The sequence below is a fragment of the Oncorhynchus mykiss genome, chromosome 3, assembly GCF_057628025.1.
Source record: "Oncorhynchus mykiss isolate SJ-2025 chromosome 3, ASM5762802v1, whole genome shotgun sequence".
Taxonomy (NCBI): domain Eukaryota; kingdom Metazoa; phylum Chordata; class Actinopteri; order Salmoniformes; family Salmonidae; genus Oncorhynchus; species Oncorhynchus mykiss.
Window position 1 is genome coordinate 62,625,111 of NC_143024.1, and position 26,404 is coordinate 62,651,514.

Consider the following 26,404-nt stretch of genomic DNA (forward strand, 5'->3'; position numbering starts at 1 on the left):
AGGCTACCTGATTGGCATATCTTTGTGTAATTTATATCTGTTATTGAGATAAAGGCAATGAGGCCCGATTCAAAAGTTTCCTTCAAACAATTTGTACACATTTGTTTCCTAAAATAGAGAATCAAGTAGCTTGATGGTCCCTGTTATCACTATATGTGTGTTAGGGCAGTAAAGAAAACACCCATTTTAAAATGACCCAATTACTTTTAACAACACTGAACGGTGGTGTGTCCAAGTTGCTTTTAGTACAGTTCTTCTGAAGTATAATCACATCCCTGAACATGTCTGCAATTCACTTTTTAAAAATCTGTCTCTCACAAGAACATAGTTGAATAGCCCAGGCATAGAGTGCCTCTCACTCCAATAAGTTCACATAGAACTAGTCTCACTCACGCTGGGATGTATTGTGTTAAACACACTTTCATTGTTTGTGTGCCAAATGAAACAGTGTCACCATTTATTTAGGGAGAGACAAAAAGTGTAAATGGTCAGATACCAAAATATTAAATTAACAATTAACAACTAAACTGGTAACCCAGGCAAGGTCTCTGTATGAGACATGCTTTTGATATAGATATAAGATAATGTATCTGTATACAGGGCTCCAAAATGTTTTTAAATTGTTGGTAGAACTGGTGCTCCCAACTTAAAAAAGTTAGGAGAAGTACATACAATTGAGAAAATAAGATGTTTTAAATTGATGGAGATACAGCTAATAATGGGCCATAATTAATTCTAGCTTCTTTTAAATCACATGTTGTGCCCTAGAAACTAATATGCAACCCTGCAAAGACATGTCTTTATTATAAAAGTTACAATGTTGATACAAATACCTGTCATTGAAATCATTTGTGTAATATTCAATTTCTACATTGTGTAAAAAGCACTGTTTCCATTACCATTGAGATGCATTCCATTGAAAATTGTACACTGTCATCGGCGTTCTGAGTGAAGACATGCGAATCTAATCCATTCATTCATTGCTATGATCATTGAGCTCCTAAAGAAGCTATGCCGTTTCCGTTTTTTCTGTGCCCCCAAAAGTTTAGATAACCTGGTAACTTTACCAGTGTGTTAGCTAGCCAATGACGTAACAACGTGGCTGAACACGGTATTAACGGCCCGCGAGTAGTTTTAAAACAGCTCAAGACATGGTTTATGAATCTAAAATGCGGCCCGCCAATGGCGACACATTCAGGGATCCAGTTGCTGCGCCAAAGGAGGAAAAAAATGTAGCGCCGGTTACATTGGTCACAACCTTTGTACAGTTTGGCCTAAAGTCAAGCGGCTTTTCCCTGTAGTAATGGTGCAACCTCCACAGTTACAAATCTGTGCGCATTTCTTTCTCTAGGGCACTCAGAAACAGCAGTACAGCAAGCGAAGCCTAATCGTTACGGCCAAGATGGTCGCACTTTAGAGCCATGTCTGTATAGGCTATATTATAACTATGTCTTACTGGGACATTTAAGGACTGTTAGAGGAGTGAGTGTCTCCAGGACCCCCAACAGTGACCTCATCTGGAAGTAGCCCTGCATCCTGCTTCATTTGTGTCAGTTTGACATGCCTTGCCCCAGCAACACAGCATGGCCACAGACAGTGAAGGCTCAGTAAAGTCTCTCTTCAAGGGACTTAATAGGCAGCAGAGCAGCAAACTGGAGGTGTGTGGTGGCTGTTGACAGATGTCTCAGGCGGGGGTTGATGCTACCAGAACCATCTCTGGATCTATTAGCAGGTTATTCCCCAGAAATGGATCTCCCGCATGTGTCTGACTGCACCAGTGATTCAAGTCAAATCTCAATCCCTAAAATTAGCCACGAGGCAAACCAAGGACAAAGCTAAACCGATACATTGGGGAGCCCGCCCTTTATCATTTCCTTCAAGTGTTTAATCTTTCAATCCAATTTTCGGTGCCTCACCCTCTCTGAGATGAGGGACTACTTCTACATGAAAGCAACCCCAAAATTGAGGACCTATATCATGAAATGAAAAAAGTATAACTTGAAATCCTTGAGGGAACCCGATCAACAATTAAAAAATGTCAGTGGACAATGCAACCTCGTCAAAGTTATCGGATCTAAATTAAAACTCAAAATCCCATTGTCAACTTTAGACAAAAAAGGACCTCCACACACTATTCCATCGCATATTGTCCGTCTGTAAAAGCATTGTATATCTGTAATCATAATTCCATTCTCTTCAAACAACACCCCACAGAATGATGTGTTAGCTGGCCCTAATCCTGGACCCCCCCTCTCTCTCCCACTCTTTTTGTGTGTCTATGTAGGCCTCTGGAGCGGATCCACAAGGGCCCTGGGGGGGAGGGGGGGCTGAGCCTATTCTGTTCTGTATACAGGCAATAATCGGCAGTCAAATGAGTCAATCATGATCATCCAGCTTTACATCACTGATGACATTTGCCAAGATACAATATGGATCAAGGGAGGAGTTACATGGTCCCAAGACAGCAGAAGACAGTGCGATGTCCTGGGTTGTCAAACAGAGGTTAGTGGTTCTCTGGGGCTAGTACTTCCTATTTGACCGACCATGTCACAGTGGCTTTAGGAAACTAATTGATGTAATCCATGACAGTGGCGTGTACTAGAATAATGCCAACGCTCACACAGCTTACATGAACATACATAGCACAGCACATGGCTGTTTTCTAAAAGCGTGAAGTCTATTTCCAATGCATTGAGTGCAAGAGAAAAAAAAATCAGCTTTACAAACAGAGAAGCGGTGATATTAGTTGAAATTAACATGGCAACCTCTGTGACGATTCTGTGGAATTCAGTTCGGAGGTGGTGGGCAATTGAAATCAATGGCAATTTGAGAGCAATGACTATTTTTTTCATGACACTATTGGCTTATTGGAGACACGCAACATTGGGCCCAGCTAATCAATACAGTGCATTCGGAAAGTATTCAGGCCCCTCGACTTTTTCCACATTTTGATACTTTACAGCCTTATCCTAAAATGGATTCAATATGTTTTTTCTCATCAACCTACACACAATACCCCATAATGGCAAAGCGAAAACAGGATTTAAGAAAATGTTGCACATTTATTAAGCGAAAACTCAAATAACTTATTTACATATAGTGGGGCAAAAAAGTATTTAGTCAGCCACCAATTGTGCAAGTTCTCCCACTTAAAAAGATGAGAGAGAGGCCTGTAATTTTCATCATAGGTACACTTCAACTATGACAGACAAAATGAAAAAAAATTCCAGAAAATCACATTGTAGGATTTTTAATGAATTTATTTGCAAATTATGGTGGAAAATAAGTATTTGGTCAATAACAAAAGTTTTACTCAATACTTTGTTATATACCCTTTGTTGGCAATGACAGAGGTCAAACGTTTTCTGTAAGTCTTCACAAGGTTTTCACACACTGTTGCTGGTATTTTGGCCCATTCCTCCATGCAGATCTTCTCTGAAGCAGTGATGTTTCTGGGCTGTTGCTGGGCAACACGGACTTTCAACTCCCTCCAAAGATTTTCTATGGGGTTGAGATCTGGAGACTGGCTAGGCCACTCCAGGACCTTGAAATGCTTCTTACGAAGCCACTCCTTCGTTGCCCGGGCGGTGTGTTTGGGATCATTGTCATGCTGAAAGACCCAGCCACGTTTCATCTTCAATGCCCTTGCTGATGGAAGGTTTTCACTCAAAATCTCACAATACATGGCCCCATTCATTCTTTCCTTTACACGGATCAGTCGTCCTGGTCCCTTTGCAGAAAAACAGCCCCAAAGCATGATGTTTCCACCCTCATGCTTCACAGTAGGTATGGTGTTCTTTGGATGCAAATCAGCATTCTTTGTCCTCCAAACACGACAAGTTGAGTTTTTACCAAAAAGTTATATTTTGGTTTCATCTAACCATATGACATTCTCCCAATCTTCTTCTGGATCATCCAAATGCTCTCTAGCAAACTTCAGACATGCCTGGACATGTACTGGCTTAAGCAGGGGGACACGTCTGGCACTGCAGGATTTGAGTCCCTGGCGGCGTAGTGTGTTACTGATGGTAGGCTTTGTTACCTTGGTCCCAGCTCTCTGCAGGTCATTCACTAGGTCCCCCCGTGTGGTTCTGGGATTTTTGCTCACCGTTCTTGTGATCATTTTGACCCCATGGGGTGAGATCTTGCGTGGAGCCCCAGATCGAGGGAGATTATCAGTGGTCTTGTATGTCTTCCATTTCCTAATAATTGCTCCCACAGTTGATTTCTTCAAACCAAGCTGCTTACCTACTGCAGATTCAGTCTTCCCAGCCTGGTGCAGGTCTACAATTTTGTTTCTGGTGTCCTTTGACAGCTCTTTGGTCTTGGCCATAGTGGAGTTTGGAGTGTGACTGTTTGAGGTTGTGGACAGGTGTCTTTTATACTGATAACAAGTTCAAACAGGTGCCATTAATACAGCTAACGAGTGGAGGACAGAGGAGCCTCTTAAAGAAGAAGTTACAGGTCTGTGAGAGCCAGAAATCTTGCTTGTTTGTAGGTGACCAAATACTTATTTTCCACCATAATTTGCAAATAAATTCATAAAAAATCCTACAATGTGATTTTCTGGATTTGTTTCTCATTTTGTCTGTCATAGTTGAAGTGTACCTATGATGAAAATTACAGGCCTTTCTCATCTTTTTAAGTGGGAGAACAGCGCAATTGGTGGCTGACTAAATACTTTTTTGCCCCACTGTAAGTATGCGTGGTGGTTATTCATGTTTTTAATAAAGACAACTATGCATGAAATAACTAACAAAACAAGAAATGTGAAAACTCAAAACAGCCCTATCTGGTGCAAACACAGAGACAGGAACAATCACCCACAAACACATAGTGAAACCCAGGCTACCTAAATATGGTTCCCAATCAGAGACAATGACTAACACCTGCCTCTGAGAACCATATCAGGCCAGACATAGAAATAGACAAACAAGACATCCAACATAGAATGCCCACTCAGATCACACCCTGACCAACCAAAACATAGAAACATACAAAGCAAACTATGGTCAGGGTGTGACAGTACCCCCCCCCCCCCCCCCCCTGACAGAGGGGCAGCTCGGGACAGAGGGGCAGCTCGGGACAGAGGGGCTCTGGCGCCGCTGGGCTGAGGGGCTCTGGCGCCGCCGGGCTGAGGGGCTCTGGCAGATCCGGGCTGACTGGCAGATCCTGGCTGAACGGCGGATCCTGGCTGAACGGCGGATCCTGGCTGACTGGAGGATCTGGAAGATCCTGGCTGACTGGCAGCTCTGGCTGCTCCATGCTGACTGGCGGCTCTGGCTGCTCCATGCTGACTGGCGGCTCTGGCTGCTCCATGCTGACTAGCGGCTCTGGCTGCTCCATGCTGACTGCCGGCTCTGGCTGCTCCATGCTGACTGGCGGCTCTGGCTGCTCCATGCTGACTGGCGGCTCTGGCTGCTCCATGCTGACTGGCGGCTCTGGCAGCTCCTTGCAGACTGGCGGCTCTGGCAGCTCCTTGCAGACTGGCGGCTCTGGCAGCTCCTTGCAGACTGGCGGCTCTGGCAGCTCCTTGCAGACTGGCGGCTCTGGCAGCTCCTTGCAGACTGCCAGCTCTGGCAGCTCCTTGCAGACTGGCAGCTCTGGCAGCTCCTTGCAGACTGGCAGCTCTGGCAGCTCCTTGCAGACTGGCAGCTCTGGCAGCTCCTTGCAGACTGGCAGCTCTGGCAGCTCCTTGCAGACTGGAAGCTCCTTGCAGACTGGCAGCTCTGAACAGACGGGAGACTCCGGCAGCGCTGTAGAGGCGGAAGGCTCTGACAGCGCTAAACATGCGGGAGACTCCGACAGCGCTGGAGAGGAGGAAGGCTCCGACTGCGCTGAACAGGCGGGAGACTCCGGCAGCGCTGTAGAGGAGGAAGGCTCTGGCAGCGCTAGATAGGCGGGAGACTCCGGCAGCGCTGGAGAGGAGGAAGGCTCTGGCAGCGCTGGACAGGCGAGGCGCACTGTAGGCCTGATGCGTGGTGCTGGCACTGGTGGTACTGGGCCGAGAACACGCACAGGAAGCCTGGTGCGGGGAGCTGCCACCGGAGGGCTGATGCGTGGAGGTGGTACTGGATAGACCGGACCGTGCAGGCGCACTGGAGCTCTCTCAATCAGAGGCAGGTGTTAGTCATTGTCTCTGATTGGGAACCATATTTAGGTAGCCTGGGGTTCACTGTGTGTTTGTGGGCGATTGTTCCTGTCTCTGTGTTTGCACCAGATAGGACTGTTTAGGTTTTCACTTTTCTTGTTTTGTTTAGTCTGTTCATGTATAGTCGTCTTTATTAAAAACATGAATAACCACCACGCCGAATTTTGGTCCGCCTCTCCTTCACCACAAGAAGAAAGCCGTTACAGTAGTATTTAAAGTTTAGTACACTGATCAAAAATATACACGCAACAATTTCAAAGATGTTACATTTAAATCAGTCAATTGAAATAAATTCATTAGGCTCTAATCTATGGTTTTTACATGACTGGGAATACAGATGTGCATTTGTTGGTCACAAAAAGCTTTAAAAAATGTAGGGCATGGATCAGAAAACCAGTCAGTATCTGCTGTGACCACCATTTGCTTTATGGCGTGTGACAGATTTCCTTTGCATAGAGTTGATCAGGCTGATTGTGGCCTGTGGAATGTTGTCCCAGTCCTGTTCAATGCTGGATATTGGCGGAAACTGGAATACGCCGTCATACATGTCGATCCAGAGCATCCCAAACATGCTCAATGGGCGATATGCCTGGTGAGTATGCAGACCATGGAAGAACTTGGAAATGTTCAGCTTTCAGGAATTGTGTACAGAACCTTGCAACTAGGGGCTGTGCAATATCATGCTGAAACATGTGGTGGTGGTGGTGGATGAATGGCACGACAATATCGCCATGGTATCTCTGTGCATTCAAATTACAATTGATAAAATGCAATTGTGTTTGTTGTCCGTAGCTTTTGACTGCCCATCCGCCACCATGCATCTGCTCACAACGTTGACATCAGCAAACTGCTCGCCCACCCAACGCCATACACGCTACCATCTGCCCGGTACAGTTGAAACCGGAATTCATCCGTGAAGAGTACACTTCAGTGGCCCTCGAAGGTGAGCATTTGCCCAATGAAGTCAGTTACGACGCCAAACTGCAGTCAGGTCAAGACCCTGGTTAGGATGATAAGATGAACTTCCTTGAGACGGTTTTTGACAGTATGTGCAGAAATTATTTGGTTGTGCAAACCCACAGTTTCATCAGCTGTCCAGGTGGTTGGTCTCAGACCATCCCGCAGGTGAAGAAGAAGAATGTGGAGTTCCTGGGCTGGTGTCGTTACACCTGGTCTGTGAGGCCGGTTGGATGTACTGCCAATTTCTCTAAAACACATTGGCTTATGGTAGATAAATAACCATTCAATTCTCTGGCAACAGCTCTGGTGGACATTACTGAAGTTAACATGTCAATTGCACACTCCCTCAAAACTTGAGACATCTGTGGCATTGTGTGACTAAACTGCACATTTTAGAGTGGCCTTTTATTGTCCCCAGCAGAAGGTACACCTGTGTAATGATCATGCTGTTTAATCAGCTTCTTGATATGCCACACCTGACAGGTGGATGAATTATCTTGGCAAAGGAGCAATGCATACTAAAAGGGATGAAAAACAAAATTGGGCACAAAATTTGAGAGAAATGCGTGTGGAAATTTCTGGGATATTTTATTTCAGCTCATTAAACATGAGACCAACCCTTCATATGTTCTGTTCATATTTTTGTTCATGGTAGAAAAAAAAGAGCAACATATACTATAGTAATTACTGTAGTGTTTTTGCAAACTGTAGTATACTGTAGTATTTATTGTATTTTTTTTGTTTTATCTTTGACAGAAGTGGGGGACTTTCTACTTGAGGAAACCTACTGGAGAAATACTAAAATAGCACATTTTCCATAACCTGTAGGTAGATAGGTAGGTAGGTACAGTAGGTAGGACTGGGTTCTGAACAGAAAGTTCAGCAGTTCTGTTCTTTTCTCTAACCTGTAGAAACACAGCATGGGGGTATATTTGGCATGTAGGTTTCTCACTCACAGGTGGCACAAATTGGGATATGGGGAGAGGAATGGGCAGGGTATATGCAAATTAGCAGTGGCGAACCTATAGGCCTTCAGTGTGTGACAGGTTGGTGTCAACCTGTCACACACTGAAGGCCTACCGGTAGGGTAGGAAAGACGTTTAAATTTGATATCCAATTAAGGCAACATTGTAATGAAAATGTTTAGCCCGAAGTGTTGGTTAGTAGGCTATTTGTGATACGCAATTGATATCATGCACTGTTTGCATCTATGGTGTAGACATGGATGGGCCTGGGTGGACAGAGGCCCACCCACTGGGGAGCCAGGCCCTGACAGATTGATGTGGTTTAAGCATTGTTGTACACTTAGACCATCAAATTGGTGTATTTTTTCTATAAACAAAAAAAGTGTGTTGGAAAATATAGCATTTTTCACACAGGGTGCTGTTCCTTCGCAAATGTATGACAGGAAAAAATATTTTTCAGACATGGTGCCTTTCCTTCGCTGGGCGGGCCATTTGGGAACTTTTTGGGGAAATGTACCCACTTCTCCAGGCACCACGACTGCAAAGGGTCGATGGAAAGACAGCAGTCACACACAGCATGATGTTAAAGGATAAGCAGTCCATAAACTCGGACATAATAAGCCTGTAGGTCCCAATCATAAGAATACAAAAACACAACCATTAAGCATTTCCCAATCAAAATGTACAACTATTACTTCCCATTGCAAAAAAACATTTCACGTTTAGCACACAAAGTAACCGGTGACGTAAAGTTTAAAGTGGAACTGACAGTGTTTTAACTACTTTGCAGATATGAAAGGCAGACAATCATATCAGTTCCCAGTTTATGCTACAAAACCAACTTCATAAGAGGTTTTAAAAATAGGTCCTATTTACTCAACGTTCCATGACATACACTAAGGCATTGTTGGCAGAATAGATGGATGCAGTTCAATGCATGATTAATATAATTCAGCAATTCATTTCTTGGTAGTCCCAAAAATATTGTTATCAGGTTGTAAATCACAGCTGGCCTAGTACATTGTTTTCTGCCTCCATTTGGGATGCAGTGTTTCAGATTCAATGGCTCAATATTCTGGACAAAAATGGATGAATGTAACTAAGGCTGGGAATGTCAACACAATAAAACTAGCAATGAGGTGTAATTTGGTTAACTACTCAGATTTCAGGGCACTCTCGTTTGAGTGTGCTATACAAATGATTAATTTACGAATGCGCAACACACGCTGAATATGACCGGTGTCAGTAAACGTAGGCAAAAAAGTTATAGTTAGTCAAGAATGCATGTTAAAAGTTAAAGTTACTCTAAATAACATGTTAACACTTAACCAGTTCTGCTACGGCGAGTAAAATGGTCAGAGTGAGGTGTCTCATTTGTGTCTGGAAGCAAGCTAGCCAGCTTTAGCCAGTTAACTTGGGTGCTTGGTTGGTATAAGCATGCATTGGCAGGCAAGCTGCAGAAGGACGAGGAGGCTACAATTCCCCAGTTTGTCAGTGCAATTGTGACGGCCAACTAGCTGGAAAAGTTTGTGATGTTCCTTCGTTAGATTTAAGCTCATCTTGCTCTGGCTATCATTAGTTATTGATCTTGTTGTTGTTGATATGCTCTCTCTCCCTCAGTTATGCACACCTTTCCATGGTTGTTTGATCAATTAGACTGTAAAGTTCCCAAATAGAAGATGACTCCCATGGTGTTTACTAATGTGCAGAAATCTATTCAGGTGTATTTTGTGACTTTTGGCGAATCCGTTCTAATGATCTCAAGTCGCTCTGTTGCAACTGCCTGTAAACACACAGTCCAGTTCAAAGTGAATGATGGTAGGCCCGTGTGGTAATTTGCTTGTTTGTTTAAAGGCCTACTATAGCTCTGATTGGGTATAGCGCACCGGTCTGTGTAGATGTTTTTAATCTGTTTTATTTACTGCAGTGTCTATTAATTGTCCAAACTCACAGCCGTGTGTTTTTGGACAATTACTGAAGAATTTTCACAAATGTCTTCTTATACGTAAATCCCAAACATTTTAAGAATTTATGAAAATAATGAAAATGACCAAGTGGTTGCTTGTCAGAAAATGTGTCATATTGTCCCTGGAGGTATATATGAACACATTTTCTATAAGATTTCAGGATACTAAAATGCTTTCATTTCCACTTTAAATGTAACATTGTTTCACACACAAGTTATTTTCAAAGAGATGGCTAACAACCTCAAGCATACTACAATAAAAAAAACATAGTTCCACTCACAAGATGATGATGATAATTTGAAAGTTAACTTGAAAAGGGAGAAGCTAAACAATTAGCTACATGCTGCAAACTTGACGACAACAAAAGCTAGCTAGACTGTGGGTTAACTACAGCTGGCTATTGCACAGTGGCCTGTTTGTTGGCCTTCAAGAAGGCAGAAGTTCCATTAGTTTTTGTAAAAACGGTCCCACCCATTAAGTCAAAATGTGATTGGTTGATTCCACTGTCACTCCAACATTTCGCCCTAATACATTTGAATGGCAGATGCCTGCTTCTGACGGCCTAGCCAATGGCTGACTTAGCTAGCTAGATTTATCTCCCCAGAGACCAGAAAAGAAAAATCCTGATTGGATAATTTTTTCTCTTGTGTTAACCCTTTCCTTTCCAACAAAAATGGAAGAGATTAAATCAGAACATCATTCAAAATAATAATATAAGTATCATATTTATTACATCATTATTATATAAATCATTAGCCCTTCTCTGAAGGCGTATAAGGACCATTGTTCCCCACTGTGTTTGGGTTAGTAATAATATGTAGAGTAGCTCTATTTTCCCTTAGTATGTATTTTTACACCGTTCTGAATGTCTAAAGAATCCATATGTTGTTCTGAAACATGAATACATAAATACTGGACATTTTGAACTGTTATTATGGTGGTGATTTGACGCAATTACAATAATGGCCTGGAATTGGACTCACATTTTTCTGGTCTTGGTCTTGACTCAGTCTCGACCCCCCCCCCCCCCCCCCCACCCACCCTCTCGCTTTAGATGGTCTCGAACACAACACTGGTAAGTACTGTAGTATACTATAGTACCCTGTAGTATTTTTTTTTATGTGGGTTAGGATGAAATCTATTTTATTGGAGAGATCAAGAGAGATTTAGTGAGACTCGACTTTGAATTGTTTAAAGCACGGACTGAAAATGAAATCCAGGAAATCTGAATACCACTGAAGTTTGTGGGCAGAGAATATTTTCTTCCCTCTTCTGAGGCCAATATATAGTAGAATACAGAAGAGATGTCATATGAGTTTTGGGTTAAGCACAGGGAGAGGTAAACAGTAGTTTATATTTGGGCCAATAGATAAATTCCTTTGAAGTCTTCATAATATACATATTTTTTGTATCATCAAAGAACACAAAAGCACAACCCCCATATAAACAAAGAAGAAAGTAAAGTTGAATTCATCAAGCTCTTGCTGGAGCAATCAACAATGGGTTCTTGTAATTCATAAAGGGCCCGATTCTGACTTAAGGAAATTATGCTTTTCTTATGCACGCCTTTCCCATGCACTTCTCAGTAGTTGGTATTCAGACTTACTTCATGAAGGTGCGTAACACGCTTTGCAGGCGTGGTTCTCATTCCATAGGGGTTTCAGTTTTCATTCCATAGGGTTTTCAGTTTTCATTCCATAGGGTTTTCAGTTTTCATTCCATAGGGTTTTCAGTTTTCATTCCATAGGGTTTTCAGTACATTTATCTTAAGCCATACCTTTAAATACTGTGTACCTTTTAGTTTGAATTTTGTCGACACTCAGTGGAATATATTGAGTGACCAGTTCAGAATTATGGAATCAGTGAAAGAAAGCCATCTAAATATACGCATATTCTTCTCTTGTTTCAGCACTAGTTGGTAGATACTCTGATATTGTACACTATTTAGGGTTAGGAAAGTATTTATGAAACATAAACAGGTTTGGAGAGCCTTCACACATGAAATAAAGAAAACATTGGCTTGATTCATGCGGGAAATTGCCACATTCAATTCTTGAAACCATGGAAATGTTAGAAGATTAGTGTACATAGAATTATAATAGGGAGAATAGTGTACAATTGCCTTCACTAACGATGGATCTGTGTGATGACACAGCCAAGTATTACGCCATGCATCGGGATCAAACTGTTAGGGCTTGGTCTGCGCTCCGCTTCATAATGATTCAATTAGCCTACATTTCTTTATTCTATCAACTGTTACTAATTATCCCCTGACCTTATTCATGGTTTCCTTGCGCATAAAGATGGTGGAATTATTAGGGAATTAATTCAAGGTCAGAATATGGAATGTCTGTAGACACACCACTGCCACAACATTTATTCAAACTCCACCCAGAAACAAATAGCAGGTGAATAGCATACTATACTCATGCTTAAGTTCAAGGTCAGAATACGCATAGAGAGAAAAGTGCATAAAAAGGGAATTACGTTCCATTTATGTGCATTTAACTGGGGTCGGAATCGGGCCCAAAATGACTGCCTGTTCACTGTGTTATTTAGAACTCCAATTGGATTAGAAACAGAAGCGATTTCCTTCCAAATAGATTTCTCTCTCCCAGAACAATTTAGAGAGATTATGGCAATGGCGTACAATGCATGTCCCTCCAATAAATTCATAAAGAAATAGTGTCACTCAAGCTTGGATATATTGTGTTAAACACACTTTTATTGTTTGGGTGCCTAATGAAACAGTGTCACCATTCATTTAGGGAGGGAGAAAGAGTAAATGGTCACATAAAAAAATATAAAATTAACAATGAAAAATGGTAACCTAGGGAAGGTCTGGTTCCCCGTGGCAACAACGACATACAGTTGAGACAGTGTCCAGACCCAGACGTGTATGTGTTTGGTTTGCACGTTTCCATCGTCTATTATAATCTCAAACGATGAAGTCCTTTTTTAAATTTACTAGCCATGCATACAGTTGACAATTCCACATGTGTTGAGTCAGTGTCTTCCTAGGAGCTGGCACTTTCCATACAAAATATTTACACTACCGTTAATTATAATTGTTATTCATCATCATCATCATCATCACTATTATTAGCCTACTATGAATTTCAATACTCTGAATACATAAAGAGTGGGATGTTGAGACAACGTCGCATCCCATTTCATTGTGATACCCAACCAAAAAAATACAATGTAGAGAATGATGAGTGATGACATCTTCATTCCTGAAAAGAAGACCATTTCTAGAGACAAGAGTCTGTTGAGATATTCAAACACTGAAAGATGGAGTCCTCCTTGTCCCATCCGAATGAAACTGTTACAATATTCAGGAATCTGTTGTCAGAACCTCCTGAAACCAAAACAAATCACAGGATATGTGACAGACACCTCTGCTACACTTCAAAACAAAATAGGAAGGAGAAGACAACATTGTTTCAAGAATGACACTGACTTTTCCACCATTTTCTTCCCATTCCTCAAAACAACTAAAAAGGAAATTAGAGGGGAAAATATGGAGGCGCGTTCAAGTCACCTCTTTGGTTCTGTCCTAGTGATGTGCAACAACAAAAAACGTCCCCTTGGATGAAGGTAGGTAGGCCCTCTCTTTCTCTGTACAGGAAAACTTAGTACGCAAATCAATTACTCATCAATGTTTCAAACAAGTTGATCAGAGGGATTATCTCCTCCCCTCTATCTGCCGCTCTGCGCTGTCATGGTAACTTAAAATGGAGAAAGATGGCTCCAGCTTGATGTGCTCAGAGAAACTGGGTCATATCAACAAGACCAAAACAATGTCAAATAAACATTACCGAAGCCGATCCCAGAAAACATAAAGACTACAAAACCTGTAATTCTGCACGGACGACTCAAGACATATTTTTTTTCTCCGCCAGAGAAAACAGGATAACATAAGGCGAGTGCACTTTTCTTTAGTCCGGTTTGTCAGTTTCTCTTGCGCAAATCCTTTGCATTCCTCATTTCATTCTATTAATTATTAACATATCATTATTATCAATTACATCATGACTGATTTTATGCACCAATGAGTTAAAATCCACCACAGTTCTACCATGAGTTTATTAATCATCCATGTTGTTGGTGTGAGTATAATCCTCCTCTCGGCGTACAGTATCTTGGTGTATGCAGACTTCCTCTCTCCCCTGTCCCCCTGGCGTCCCCTAGGCTCTGGGGCTATTGTATATTGCAGGAGGAGCAGCATGGGTCATCCTTGTCTGGCTGGGCGGCGTAGTCCATCTGCCGAACTATCTCGGCGAACAGTTCGTCCACCATGGTTTTGCTCTTGGCCGAGGTCTCCATAAAGGGGCAGCCCCACTCCTCTGCCAGAGCCTGGCCCTCGCTGGCCGACACCTCCCTCTCACTCTCCAGGTCCACCTTGTTCCCCACCAGGATCACTGGGACTTTCTCGTACCTGCAGACGACACACACAAACAGATGGAGAAAATGATCAGAAACCATCTTGTGACATGAATATATGGACAGTCGCTGACTGTCAAGGCAGATCGGAATGACACACATGAGGAGATGTGATTTGGTAAAATGTTTAACTGAGATTTAGGGGTTGCCGTCCATGAAGAGCTGACTAGTTTTAACTGTACCTGACGTCCTCTCTGCACTCTCCTAAATGTACAGTTGATAGGCATAATTGCAATCTAGAATGAAAGCTTCATTGGCACATCAAGATGTTGTCAATAAATCATGCTAGCCATAAATAACTACATTAAATCCGTGTGGCACATTTCCCTGAAATATATCAACTAAAAGGCCTGGCAATCACAGTTCTAAGAGGTGGCTTGTCGAGGAAGAAATCTATACTGCCCACATGCTTTATTCCTATTACTATCAGTGACAACTCGAGAACTTAACAAGGCCAGCAGTCAACAGGAAGTGGGCAAAATCACCCACAATCCCTTAGGGGCAGGAAGAGACAATAATCCAGTGAGCTTTAAACTCTCTTCCAAATTGGTTGAGTGTTCCCACTGAGGAACTGGGCTACTTGCACAAGGGCCAGAAAGACAGTGTTACATCATATTTTTAATGAAGGACCTTAAGTCTTAAACGTTGTATAATACTAACACTCTCAATGAAGAGTACCACAAACATTTAATGGACATGATTCAAAATGCCTGCATTTATTGGTCAAGCCAAAGAATCTGTTTAATTGACAACATTTCAGTAAATTGGAGACTTGCCGGGAGGATCTGCTGATATTGGCGTGGTGCATCCAAGGAATTAGGCATCTCTATTTTGGACACGTCACAGAGAATAAAGGCTCCGCTTTTATTTCTTATCTGCAACTAGGAGCTCCCTCACTAGTGATAATATTAACCAGCACACACCCGCTATGAACCCCACTCAGAATGCCTCTCTTCTCATGTTATTGAGCACAAACAGATCACAGGAGAATCATGCTCCTTGACACCTTTCAGCATCAAAGGTTAGCCTCCCTGTATGAAATATTCATGCCTCCTAAATTATTTAACACTATTTGACGGGGGAAAAAACACCCGTCCTTGATCGCTATGGTAACAGGTACACAAGGACACTCATAGTGTTGGAGGCTGGAGAGATGGAGAGAATCAATGACTGTAATACTTTCTTAAGTAGAGGAAACTGAGCTTCTCATGGTGGCGACGGTCTGCAGGCTCCAGTGCTAAATAAGCTTAAACTGGCAAAGAATAAGGAGCTCAATTTGATCTGGTACTGAATATATTATCCAGAGTGAACTCTAATCTCTGCCATCCCCATTCTGTGGGCAAGCCAAGAACTACAGGGATAAAACAGTAGACAACAGGGGTCTGTGAGCTACTGTGTGTGACTGTGAAGCACAAGACAGTTGACTACCAGTTAGTTAGCCACCACACAGCCTTTCACAGTACAGCTGGAAAACAATAGCCTTTTCAACCCAAAACTTACAGTCCGTCTGTTGTTCAAACAGCTGAAGCAGCTGTCGACTGTGAAAAAATGGCATCGATAGCATTCCTGACTCCAACAATTCATTGGAGGCCCCTGATAGCAATGGTGCTGTTTTGGAACACATCTTTGTGGCGAAAGTAAAAATATGCAGTCAAACTATACACTCCCTCTCCGCGCTCATTGAGAGGCCCTAATCATAGTGGTGGGCGTGTGGAATGGAGGGCCGGGACAGGCTCTGTGGTGGCTGTACTCGTTAAAGAGAAAACCCACATGGGACATAGCGTTTAGGGAGGTCCCCTGCATGGGTGGCCGTTTCTATTTTAAACAGGGCTGTGGTCGCACGGCCGTCGCTACTAGCCCCCGCTCATACCGAGGCCTGGGGCTGCCGTCACGAGTTCGCCTACTGCCTCGCCACCTCCAATTACAACCTGCTCTCCACACATTCATGGGAAGGCATGCCCCATGAGGAACCCTGCGGCCCATGGAACATGGATAAAAGTGGGACGGGAGTGTGTGTTTATGCTAGAGCAAGTTTGTGCGTCTGTGTGCGCGGTAAGTGAGCATGTGTGCTTCTGTGTGTGCACTGAGACAAGAGCAAAATTAGCACTATTTCGGTAAGGGATTGAGCCTGGCTCTAAGACTCAGTGAGCTCTGATGGAAAATGATTTCTGATCCTCTGAAGAGCTTATAACACAGCCTCTGTCCTCGGTGCTATTGTCACAGCTGTCTGCTTCTCAGCGCTCTGAAATGAAAATTAAATCCTACAGCAATGGGACTCACTGTAAAATCCACATGAAAACCACCCCAAAGAACCCCAGATGATCATGACGGATGATGAGCTAGAGAAGAGAGCAGTGACGGGAGAGAAGAAGTCAAATGGAAACATATCCAGCCATCCATTCTATTCAATAACAAAATAACAGACTTGATAGGCTACCTAACTATCTCACAGCAGAACAGCCACTCCGACTCCGTCATGCAGGAGGAGTGCAGGCAGCACAAAGAAAAAAACTTGTCATCTGGTGCCAAAGGAGGAGAGGGGCTATAAATAGCTGTAATAACAGAGGGGAGACCTGCAATCTCAGGAGGTGTGTGAGGACGGCTGCCACGGATACCAGAGCCTCACAGGGACTTCGCATGAAGGGTGTTGGGCACAATGGCCATTCGGAGTCTGGGCCTGGTGCTAGGTGCAGGAAGTGAGGATGGGAGTGGGCAGAGAAGGTCCAGGGTAGCTTAGCTTATCCTCAACTGAGGTTTGAGCCCGTCGGTTACGCATTCTCCACTCGGAAGTCGTGAGCAGTAGTCATCAACACATATCAGCGGCCCAGCATGCCAACATTCCCTCCCACTGTCTGTATGTCTGTCTGTCAGTCTGACTACATGCATGTGGCTGAAACACTCTCGCCTCAAAAACAACCAGCACATTTCTCCTAGACACCCCTATGTATAATGCATGATGCATCCACTGATAGAGATCTGGGCTAGCTGAGGGAGGCAGGGAAGCAGGGTGGGAGCTGCCTGGTGGTCTCTGGGCCCGGCCGCTGGGTTTATCGGGCCCTACCTGAGAGACAGTCAGCCAGCCTGGCCTACATGGTGAAAGAGGTCTATCCAGGTCCCTCCACAGTGAGATGGAGTCTGTCCTGAGTCTCCTGTACCTCAGGCTGACGGTGTATCTGTGTCTCAGTGAGTCCACACACTGCTGAGGGGTGGGTCTGACTGGAGCTGACTCGGGAGGCTGGATAAAGCTGAGTCAGGGGTATAAATGAGCTCCACCACAGTCCAAGGGAGAGGACGTTTAAACACATCTCCAGCTCCTGATCTCAGAAAGGCTGCATCGCCCTAATGTCGGGATGTGCCAAAAGGATCCCTCTGCTATTTGGGAGGATGACTCATAAATGACAAAAGCAGACAACAGCTGAGATATTACTTTGGGCGCCTTGAAACAATCTCCTTGGATCCTTCCGACTGTCTCAAGGTAGCAAAAGGATATCCACTCCTTCCCGTTTCCTGTAAAGCTTTCCTGATACTATTCTCAGAATATGACACGACGAGTTTGTCAAAAACTGAAAATATTCCAGTTAGAAATGAAGGGAGTGACAAATGCGAGACATGCATTATTGTCATTGCTAGATTGGAGATATTAGATATTATTACTTATGCCCCTGTCTGCAGACTGCAGTTTTATGGGTGATTTGGTGCTTTTCTTCAGAGGACAAAAATACACCCACATTAGGCCCCCCTCAAACATTCGGTCATGGTCTGATGAATGAGCTTGTTCCTCTTCCTGGAGGAAGAGGGCGAAGAAATTAACCAAACAATCCTACAAATTATATGAAATATCATCACGAAATCTGAAATGAACACTGACTGTGTTTAATCTGAAATGTGTTTCCACCCCCCCCCCCCCCCCCCCCCCCATGCTGGCTGAAGAGAGGGGAGAGGAGAAGTACAGTAGCTAAGATTAGATTGGGCTAATTTATGGGTTTTATAAATAGAAACTGGGGCTCGGAGTGACACAGTCAGTCAGTTTCACCCTCTCTTCCCTGACCTCTGGGTCTACATGAAGATTACAGTGGCTCACGCTATGGAGCATGAGCCCATGTACATCATAATGAAAGTGAATGAAGCTCTCTTCAGCTCTCCATGGGATGGATCCGATGGACACGCACATGAAGACTGCCTGCATCCTATATCTACTATCACCGGTTTACCACAAACAGTGGCAGGATAACCGTCTGTAATTGGAAATTGTCACCAATAAAACGTATTAAACGCAGCAAACACATGACTTTATATTTGGTAACACGTCCTCGTCCCGGCTCTATCACTTATTTTCAGGATACGCCGAAATGTAAGCTTAAAACAACAGAAAGAAGAAATGTGTGCTTGAGGCTGCTTGCTTCTCTGTTGCTCTAGTCATCGCATGTTCTTTTCTCTCCCCCTCAGTCGTAATCAACAATAACAGCTTCAGCATCAAACATTAATGTCACTCTTAACAACAGTGCAATTATGTATATTGTCACTCTGCTACACACTGCCTGGCTGCCAATGCAGACTGGCATTATTTTCGATCGCCTTGCCCTTTATGCTCTGAGTAGCTCTGCTTGATGATGCTCAAGCCAGGCTTAGACAAATAGACAAAGTAAGAGTCCCCTGCGTAAGTATTTATAAAAGGCCCTGCTGCACTTGATCTGGGTGAAACAAATATGTGGGGGGGGGGTCTTGACAGGGGGAACATTGCTATTGAAATTCACATGAAAATGATGCATCTGTGGGTTTTTGACAAGTTCACTTTCTATCAAATAGGATAGTCCCCCATCTAATCACACGGGTGTTATAGAAATATGCAGCCTGCAGGACAGAATTCATGGCATGTTAGTCTGTGACTTTGAGCAAGGGCTTTGACAATAACATAAAGATAAAGACCAAAGTAATTCACCCGAATGCTGTGCAAGGAGAAATTAGGACTAGGCTTGGGTCGTATAGCGTATATACCATATACCGGGGTATTTTAAAATAGCCACGGGATGTTTTTTTCAATACCATCAATACCGAAGGACACTATTTCCTTTTCTTTCCCGCTACTTTTTTACGTAAACACCTGCAGTCAACTTGTGCAATGTGTTAAGAGATACAGAAGATCGCATCTTTCACTTTACCTGGCACATCATTTTTCATTATAGCACTTACTAGTGGTACCCAGTCGCGTGGTGTTTGCTCACAAGCACACAACAACGAGAGATCGCAGCCTCGTAAATCACTCACTGTTGTCCAGCATGCTCCAGGTGATCTAGTTACAGTATGGAAGTCACAACTAAATGTTTGCCAGCTAGATCTTATATAACTATTAAGTTAACAGTCTAGAATGTGCTAAATGCTCTGCAATTGTGCGTTCGGGTTTGCTAATTTAGTAGCTAGTTAGCTATCTAGCTAAGTGGTTAGCTTCTTCCAAAATCACACTTCGCTTGGCGGTAACAGCAGAGAATTCCCTCCTGGATCAAGAGCCTTAATGTTTAATATTTGTTCTGTGTGTGTAGCAAACTTTGAGTAGTATTTTTGTTGTTACTTGTATACCTTTATGAGCTGGGATGTCTGTCCTGCAAATAGTTTTGGTCAGAGAATGTATACAATTTTTTGCAATTTGCTCGTTATCATCTAGTTAGCATTCTCTTTGGGATTTTACATGTTCTTGTTAGCATTGCTAATCATCAGATTACAAAGGCTCAGAGGGGTTTGAAAATAGCGCCCCTTGTGTTCAGTGCCGGTATTACCGAACATCCCGGTATGGCACACGGTCGGTATGAAGGTATGACAATCTGGATACCGCCAAAGCCTAATTAGGACATTATTGGACAACCATATCCCCAGGTAATTTTAACCACTCGACATTCGGCACATGGCAAACTCCTTTAAGGTTGACCTGATTGGTATGTTCTGCAGTACTAGATCACTGCAACATAGGATAAGTCCCGCCTTCCACCATGAAAATACTGTGCGAACTACATAACCCTCTGTGATAGTCTCATTCTGACCCTGTGACCATAACATAGGCTAAAAAGATGATGGCCCTCAAACCATCAAACCATCACGGTCACCTAATAATCCCCAGTTTACAATTGGCTCATTCATCCCCCTCCTCTCCCCTGTAACTATTCCCCGGGTCATTGCTGCAAATGAGAACGTGTTCTCAGTCAACTTACCTGGTAAAATAACGGATAAATAAATACAAATAAAAATAAAAAACAATGTCACCCAGTAGGTAAATCATCCCCGTTCCTCCTCCCTTGCCATGCTCTTCATCATTTCTGGGTGCACTGGCACATCAGTCAGCATCACCTGTGCATGGCTAACTGTTGCTGAAGCAAGGTGATGAGCCCCCCGGCCGTCATGGGGGAGCAGGGAGCGAGTGGAACTAATAATTTGCCCCAGTGGCCTCTGTTACTGCCGCCCTATGCCACTGACAGGTGGAAGACACTGATGCGCCCTGACAGGTCTCGGGACAGGCGCGACACACACCAGCGCCTCTGACTTGGGCGGGCGCCGGGACGGCTCCTGTGTGAGACAGTAACGAGGACAGGAGAGGCTAAGTGAACAGCAGTGACAGCTGCATAATCCACAGGGCAGCGTGGAGCCCTGGAGGAGAGACATTGGGCATTGGGCCTCCTTGGCCATGGGGGTCCTGAGGAGAAGTCAAGGCTGCTGGCTGGGCTATGCGCCAGAGCCCCATTCCACTTTCACCCCTCTGCAGGTTGGGAGGGTGTAGTGACATTTAGCAGTGCCATAAAACATATTTTAATATATTCTCCACTCTTATTAATACAGTCTTAAACATTGTTATACTCTTCAGTAAAACAACTGACTGACTGCTCTAAATCATTCAACTAGACTCTTTGACAGCATTATCTTCCTTTACAAAATGATGGTACATTTCCTGGTTTACTGCTTGGACCTGAATGTAAGTGTAGACAGCTCTAGTGTAAACCACCAGTAGATTGTAAGCTTGTAAACATTTACCCAAGTGAAGAGAGCATGTTTTTTTGAACCCTAAACAAAGAGTGGACAGTCAACACCATCTGTGGATACGGTGTTCTTCTTTTTAGTGGTGCCGTCATACCTGCAGATAGATATCGTCAGAGGAAGCCATGGGAAGAGCTGGCCATGGCCACGGTCTGGTCTAGACTCCCCAGCACTCCAACTGAACCACTACACTACCCACATTAACTATAAACACAGTGTTCAACTTTAGAGAACATGGTTCCCATGCTCTTCTCTTCAAACTGTTTGGGATGGGAGAGATTTAGTCACCACTGGGTCCCCACAATCTCAGAGGTAGGACTGGAGGACATCGCACTAGCCCATCAACCGTAACTCCATAGTACGATCGTTAAAGTAGAAATTGCAATACTGTACATGTGTGCTCGCTTCCCTTTACTGTTGTTAAACCTGTGTAATAACATTGCAAATACCCAGTAACAACCTTTTATTTGCGTGTTGTTGTTGCTTAGTAATGGAGAACAGAGGTTTTTGTTACACAAGAAGAAATGCAATGTAATTACAAAGTCATCACATGTTGATAAATGTGTAATTACAGTGTGATTACACACTGTATAGGGGAAACTATCATGCAAAGTGTTTATCGTGATTTATTGTACATGTCGCCATAAACGTGCATTGCCTTTGTTCCTGTGGGGCTGTGATGAGGTATTGGATAGTCTGACAGTAGAATAGGTAACATGGGTGTCTAAAGGCATCCGCATGCTCCCCAGCCAAAACAGTTCGAAAGAGGTCGTTCATAATGTTATTAGGACATTTTGTGACGTTTTTGTTCGTTTTGGACTTCGGGTAGGGTTTTTTTCGGGCTGTTCGGGCACACAGCATTATTTCTGGATACAAGCCGAAGTCTACGCCCCTTCGTCGAAGATTGGTCAACAGTAGGGATTCTTCAATAAAGTCTTTGTTGTCGTTCAACGAGAGACGACCTGTTTTCATGCAAAAATAAAATATTGAGAAATACTGCACCAAACATCTTAGAAGTAAAATTCTCCTCGGGAAAAACGTCAAAATGAACGACAGATTTCTTCAGTTATCTTAGGTTAATTCGGACTGTTTTGAGGAAGTGTATACTGGCTACGGCGTCTCAAAACGGACAAAACAGTACCGCTTTTGTCTTGTTTTTCAAGCGAAGGTCTTTTAAGGGAGTATTGCGAGAACACTCGTTCGCATGCTGACGCCTTTAGGGAGTTGACACCAGACTTGAGGAGAGAGGAGGCAGTCCCTGGGTGTGTGTCTGATTCCACACACCACAGCTGGCCCACACCTGGTGCACACACACACTAGGGGATGACGCCCCGCCAGCTAGGCAGCATCGCTCCCCCCCCCTCCAGATTCCCTCACATACCTCTCCCTGTACTCACATTTTTATGGGGGAAACACATGCTGACCTCATTCTTTCATCTGGAGTCGTACATTTATTTGAATGGCTTTAAATGCAATCCAAACTCCAAGCGATCGTGAATTTATTGAAACAAACACACACCAAGATAGCCAGGAAAAGGAACTTGTGAATTGGTAAGATAGCCAGGAAAAGGAACTTGTGAATTGGTAAGATGGCCAGGAAGAAGAAGAACTGAATTGGTAATGGCAATGACAATAGTAAATATTAGAGAGAATGCAATTTCAGCTACAGAGATTTCTACTTATTCGAAGTCAGATCACTTGAGAGGCCATGTTCATACGGAGCGATGGATGGCGCTGTGTAACATGTCAATTGGAGGATCCAACTGAAAAGTTGAGGAGTAATTTGGTAGTTTTGTGTTGTTAATCTATTGCTCCATTGTGAGGTTTCTCAGTGAGCAGAGAGCCTTGTCTCTTTGTGGCTCATCAGACTTCCTCCATTCACCCAGGCAGATACACTGACACCTCCAATGAGTGATGAACCCACACTGTCACAGCTCAGTGTATAGTGGAGTCCCACTTCACATCAACTCTAGAAGAGGGAGTCACAAACATGTGAATGTAGCCAAGATTTGACGATAATATAGCATTTATATGGCGGAGTGTGGGGTCTTAACCAGGTCACCAGGTCTTGAGTGTGAATGACTCATTCATGTTGTCACTTTTTAAGTCTGCCACAAATTAGGCCACTGCACACTCGACCTATATGAATTACTTTGGTATGCTAAGGGATAACCGAGTTGTCTGGATAGCATGTCACATTGTTGTAACTTGATTCTAAACATGTTAGGACAATGCTGGGACAATGAGAGATGCGGCCACTAAAGATGACCTCATGTCTGGAGCATCCCTATAATAACAGTGCTTATCATACGTATGATTCCTGTTAGTTCTGTTTTTTTCTTCCTTTCCAAACAGATTGCATGTTTCCAATTAAAAACATCACTTCCTCTCTTCGGAGACCGACTTCTCAGTGTGCTCCTCCAAATGTAGCAACTCCTGCCAGCCCCCCTTGCTTTAGCTGTATTTTGAGGGATTGTCTGTCTATTAGAATCAGGCCTTTGTTTCTCTCCGCAGAGTCATTGGAGCTGTGAATCCTGGGTATTCCAGCTGTCTGTTTCACTGGGGTTGCAGCATCTAAGCTCAGCCAGCATACAGTCTTGTGGACAGCCCATCAAACACACAGAGCAGAGCTGCATCCAAGGTAGCCAGACAGATAGACACTATCTCTCCACTGTAATAAAGTGCAGGGGAAAGCTGGTCTCACATCTACTGATGGACAAGGCCTGATGTGGTACAGTAGTACAGTAGAGTCTAACTGAGGAGAAATAGCACCATGGCCTTGAAACTAAAATGGCTGTAGAGCTACAGGCAAAAATAGCAGATGACCAACCAACCATATGTCTCCTATCATGCTGAATAAGACACAGGCATGCCGTAAAGACAACGCTGAATATATCATTTATATTGTTTGAAGAACCCAGTTGCATTGCCTTTAGAGAGATGGATATCGGCTAGTGTTGGATGATACGGGAGCACTTGGTTGGATTTAGCAGTAGTAGGCCTATGCAGGGTCAGAATGCTTGAATAGGCTAAAGTAGGCACTATGCCTGTGTGTTGTGTATCACCACTGGACACATCCTCAAAATGAGTGTTATGTGAGTGTAGATTCTGCACAAAGGTGCTTCTTCATAGATTGTGTAGTAGGCCTACCATTACATAGATCAATTATGTTTTCTATCAATGGGGTATATGATAGGAGTCAGATTAGATGTGCTCGTGGGAAAATGCAAGCAGGAATTATCATCCACGTCTATGCATGTTTACAATGAGACGTTGCAGTTCTGACATAGGCCTACTGTAGGCCTTCCATAATACACGGATTTGATCCAAAATCACTCACCTTTTCACTCTGATGATCTGGTCCCTCATGGGTTTGATGTCTTGGAAGCTCTGCTGGTTGACAAGACTGTAGACCAGTATGAAGCCTTGGCCATTTTTTATGTAAAGGTCCCGCATGGATGCGAACTGTTCGGTACCAGCAGTGTCAAGAATCTCCAGAACAGAGGGTGAGGAATCCACCTCGATTTCTTTGCGGTAAAAATCTTCTATGGTCGGGTCGTACTTCTCAATAAACGTCCCGGTCACAAACTGAACAGTGAGGGCGGATTTCCCGACCCCACCGCTGCCGAGGACCACCACTTTGTACTCGCGCATTGCTCCCTTGTTATTTGATGATTTCAAGAGATTGTCGAAAGCTATCACTCTCCGCGCGACATAGAATAAAATATATCCGTGCAAATGGCATTCATTCGTGTCCCATTTTGAACGGATATAAAAAATACAGCCTTGCTTACCACCGCTCAGCAATGGCAAATAAAAAGCTGAGCACAAAGACTCGCTGCCCGAAGATGGATTTCATTGTAGAAATTCCCACAGGCACACCAGACATTGATTACTAGGCTATGCGCATCGAAACGACTGCAATTTTTTAAAATGTGCATTAAAAGGTATCAAAACGCTGGACAATGTGAAACGTGTGGTTTTTCATCTGCTTAGCTCACCATTCTATGCATCACAAAAAAACAAAACTTGCTCCAGCGAAGACATTGGAGAAAACAGGACGGTTCCTGATGGTTTCTGCAAGACTTGCGCGTTTTATCTCAATAAATGTTGATAAATAAATAAATACAAATTTAAGAGTTAAGCCTATTAATATAAGTTTCCTTGCTTTTTCACCATCTCTTTCATCTCCCCGTTTCTTATGCGTTCACGAATACAATCCTGACCGCCATACTCTCGGGTGGAGACCCACCGCCGCCGTGTAATCAACCGGTCCCCTCTCGGCTTCCGTACCAACGAAAATGAGACGGGTCTTTCCCACCAGACAGATGTGCAAGGAGTCCAATGGCTACCAATATTTGCTGTTAACCTCACTCATGACTATCTGAATGCCACACGGAAACAGCCAGTAAAATAAAGGGTTGGATTTCCGTTCATGTGCAAAATTTCCCATCATTCGGTAACCGAAGTGACATCCTCTGAGCGCTCACCCAATCACAGAAGCAGCTTGAGGATGTGTATCCAAGAGGAGGAAAGTGCGCGCAGATGCTGTTGCTATGGTAACGCTGCCAGCAGTGTAGCAGCATCACTTGCATAAGGAGAGTGAGTATAAAAGCAGATTATAAACTAGCCTGGTTGCCTTCTCTGGTTAGCTATTAGATTCCACGCCTCTCTTTGGCAAATGATAGGAGTGGCAAGGAGTGGTATATTAGTTGAAGACTGGTACCCAGACTACTTATAAACTGTCATTTAAACAAACAGCAACACAATGTGCGATCAGAGGAACCTCTTCTAGCAAAATAACTTATTGGACTAGACGGTATAGGCCTATACATAACTAGACACAACGATGTGTATGAGTCAATGTCTTTGCAATATCTGCTTGTGTTATCAGATGC

The 26,404-nt window shown here is 43.5% G+C and overlaps 2 protein-coding genes across 2 annotated transcripts in view; both read right to left on the reverse strand.

Moving 5' to 3' along the window:
* LOC110520153 (FERM, ARH/RhoGEF and pleckstrin domain protein 1) overlaps nt 1–10,396 on the reverse strand; it is a 107,309-nt gene extending 96,913 nt beyond the window's left edge. Inside the window, exon 1 of the mRNA XM_036974534.2 lies at nt 10,324–10,396. The gene's annotated coding sequence lies outside the window, so the exon portion shown is untranslated. The remainder of the gene's footprint in view (nt 1–10,323) is intronic.
* A 2,345-nt stretch (nt 10,397–12,741) lies between these two features.
* On the reverse strand, nt 12,742–26,004 carry LOC110520154 (ras-related protein Rap-2a). The gene is made up of 2 exons (XM_021597258.3): nt 24,847–26,004; nt 12,742–14,484 (listed from the first exon to the last, which is right to left on the reverse strand). The coding sequence occupies exons 1-2, from the start codon at nt 25,158–25,160 to the stop codon at nt 14,247–14,249; spliced, it is 552 nt and encodes a 183-aa protein (XP_021452933.1). The 5' UTR covers nt 25,161–26,004; the 3' UTR covers nt 12,742–14,246.
* Nucleotides 26,005–26,404: the final 400 nt, after the last annotated feature.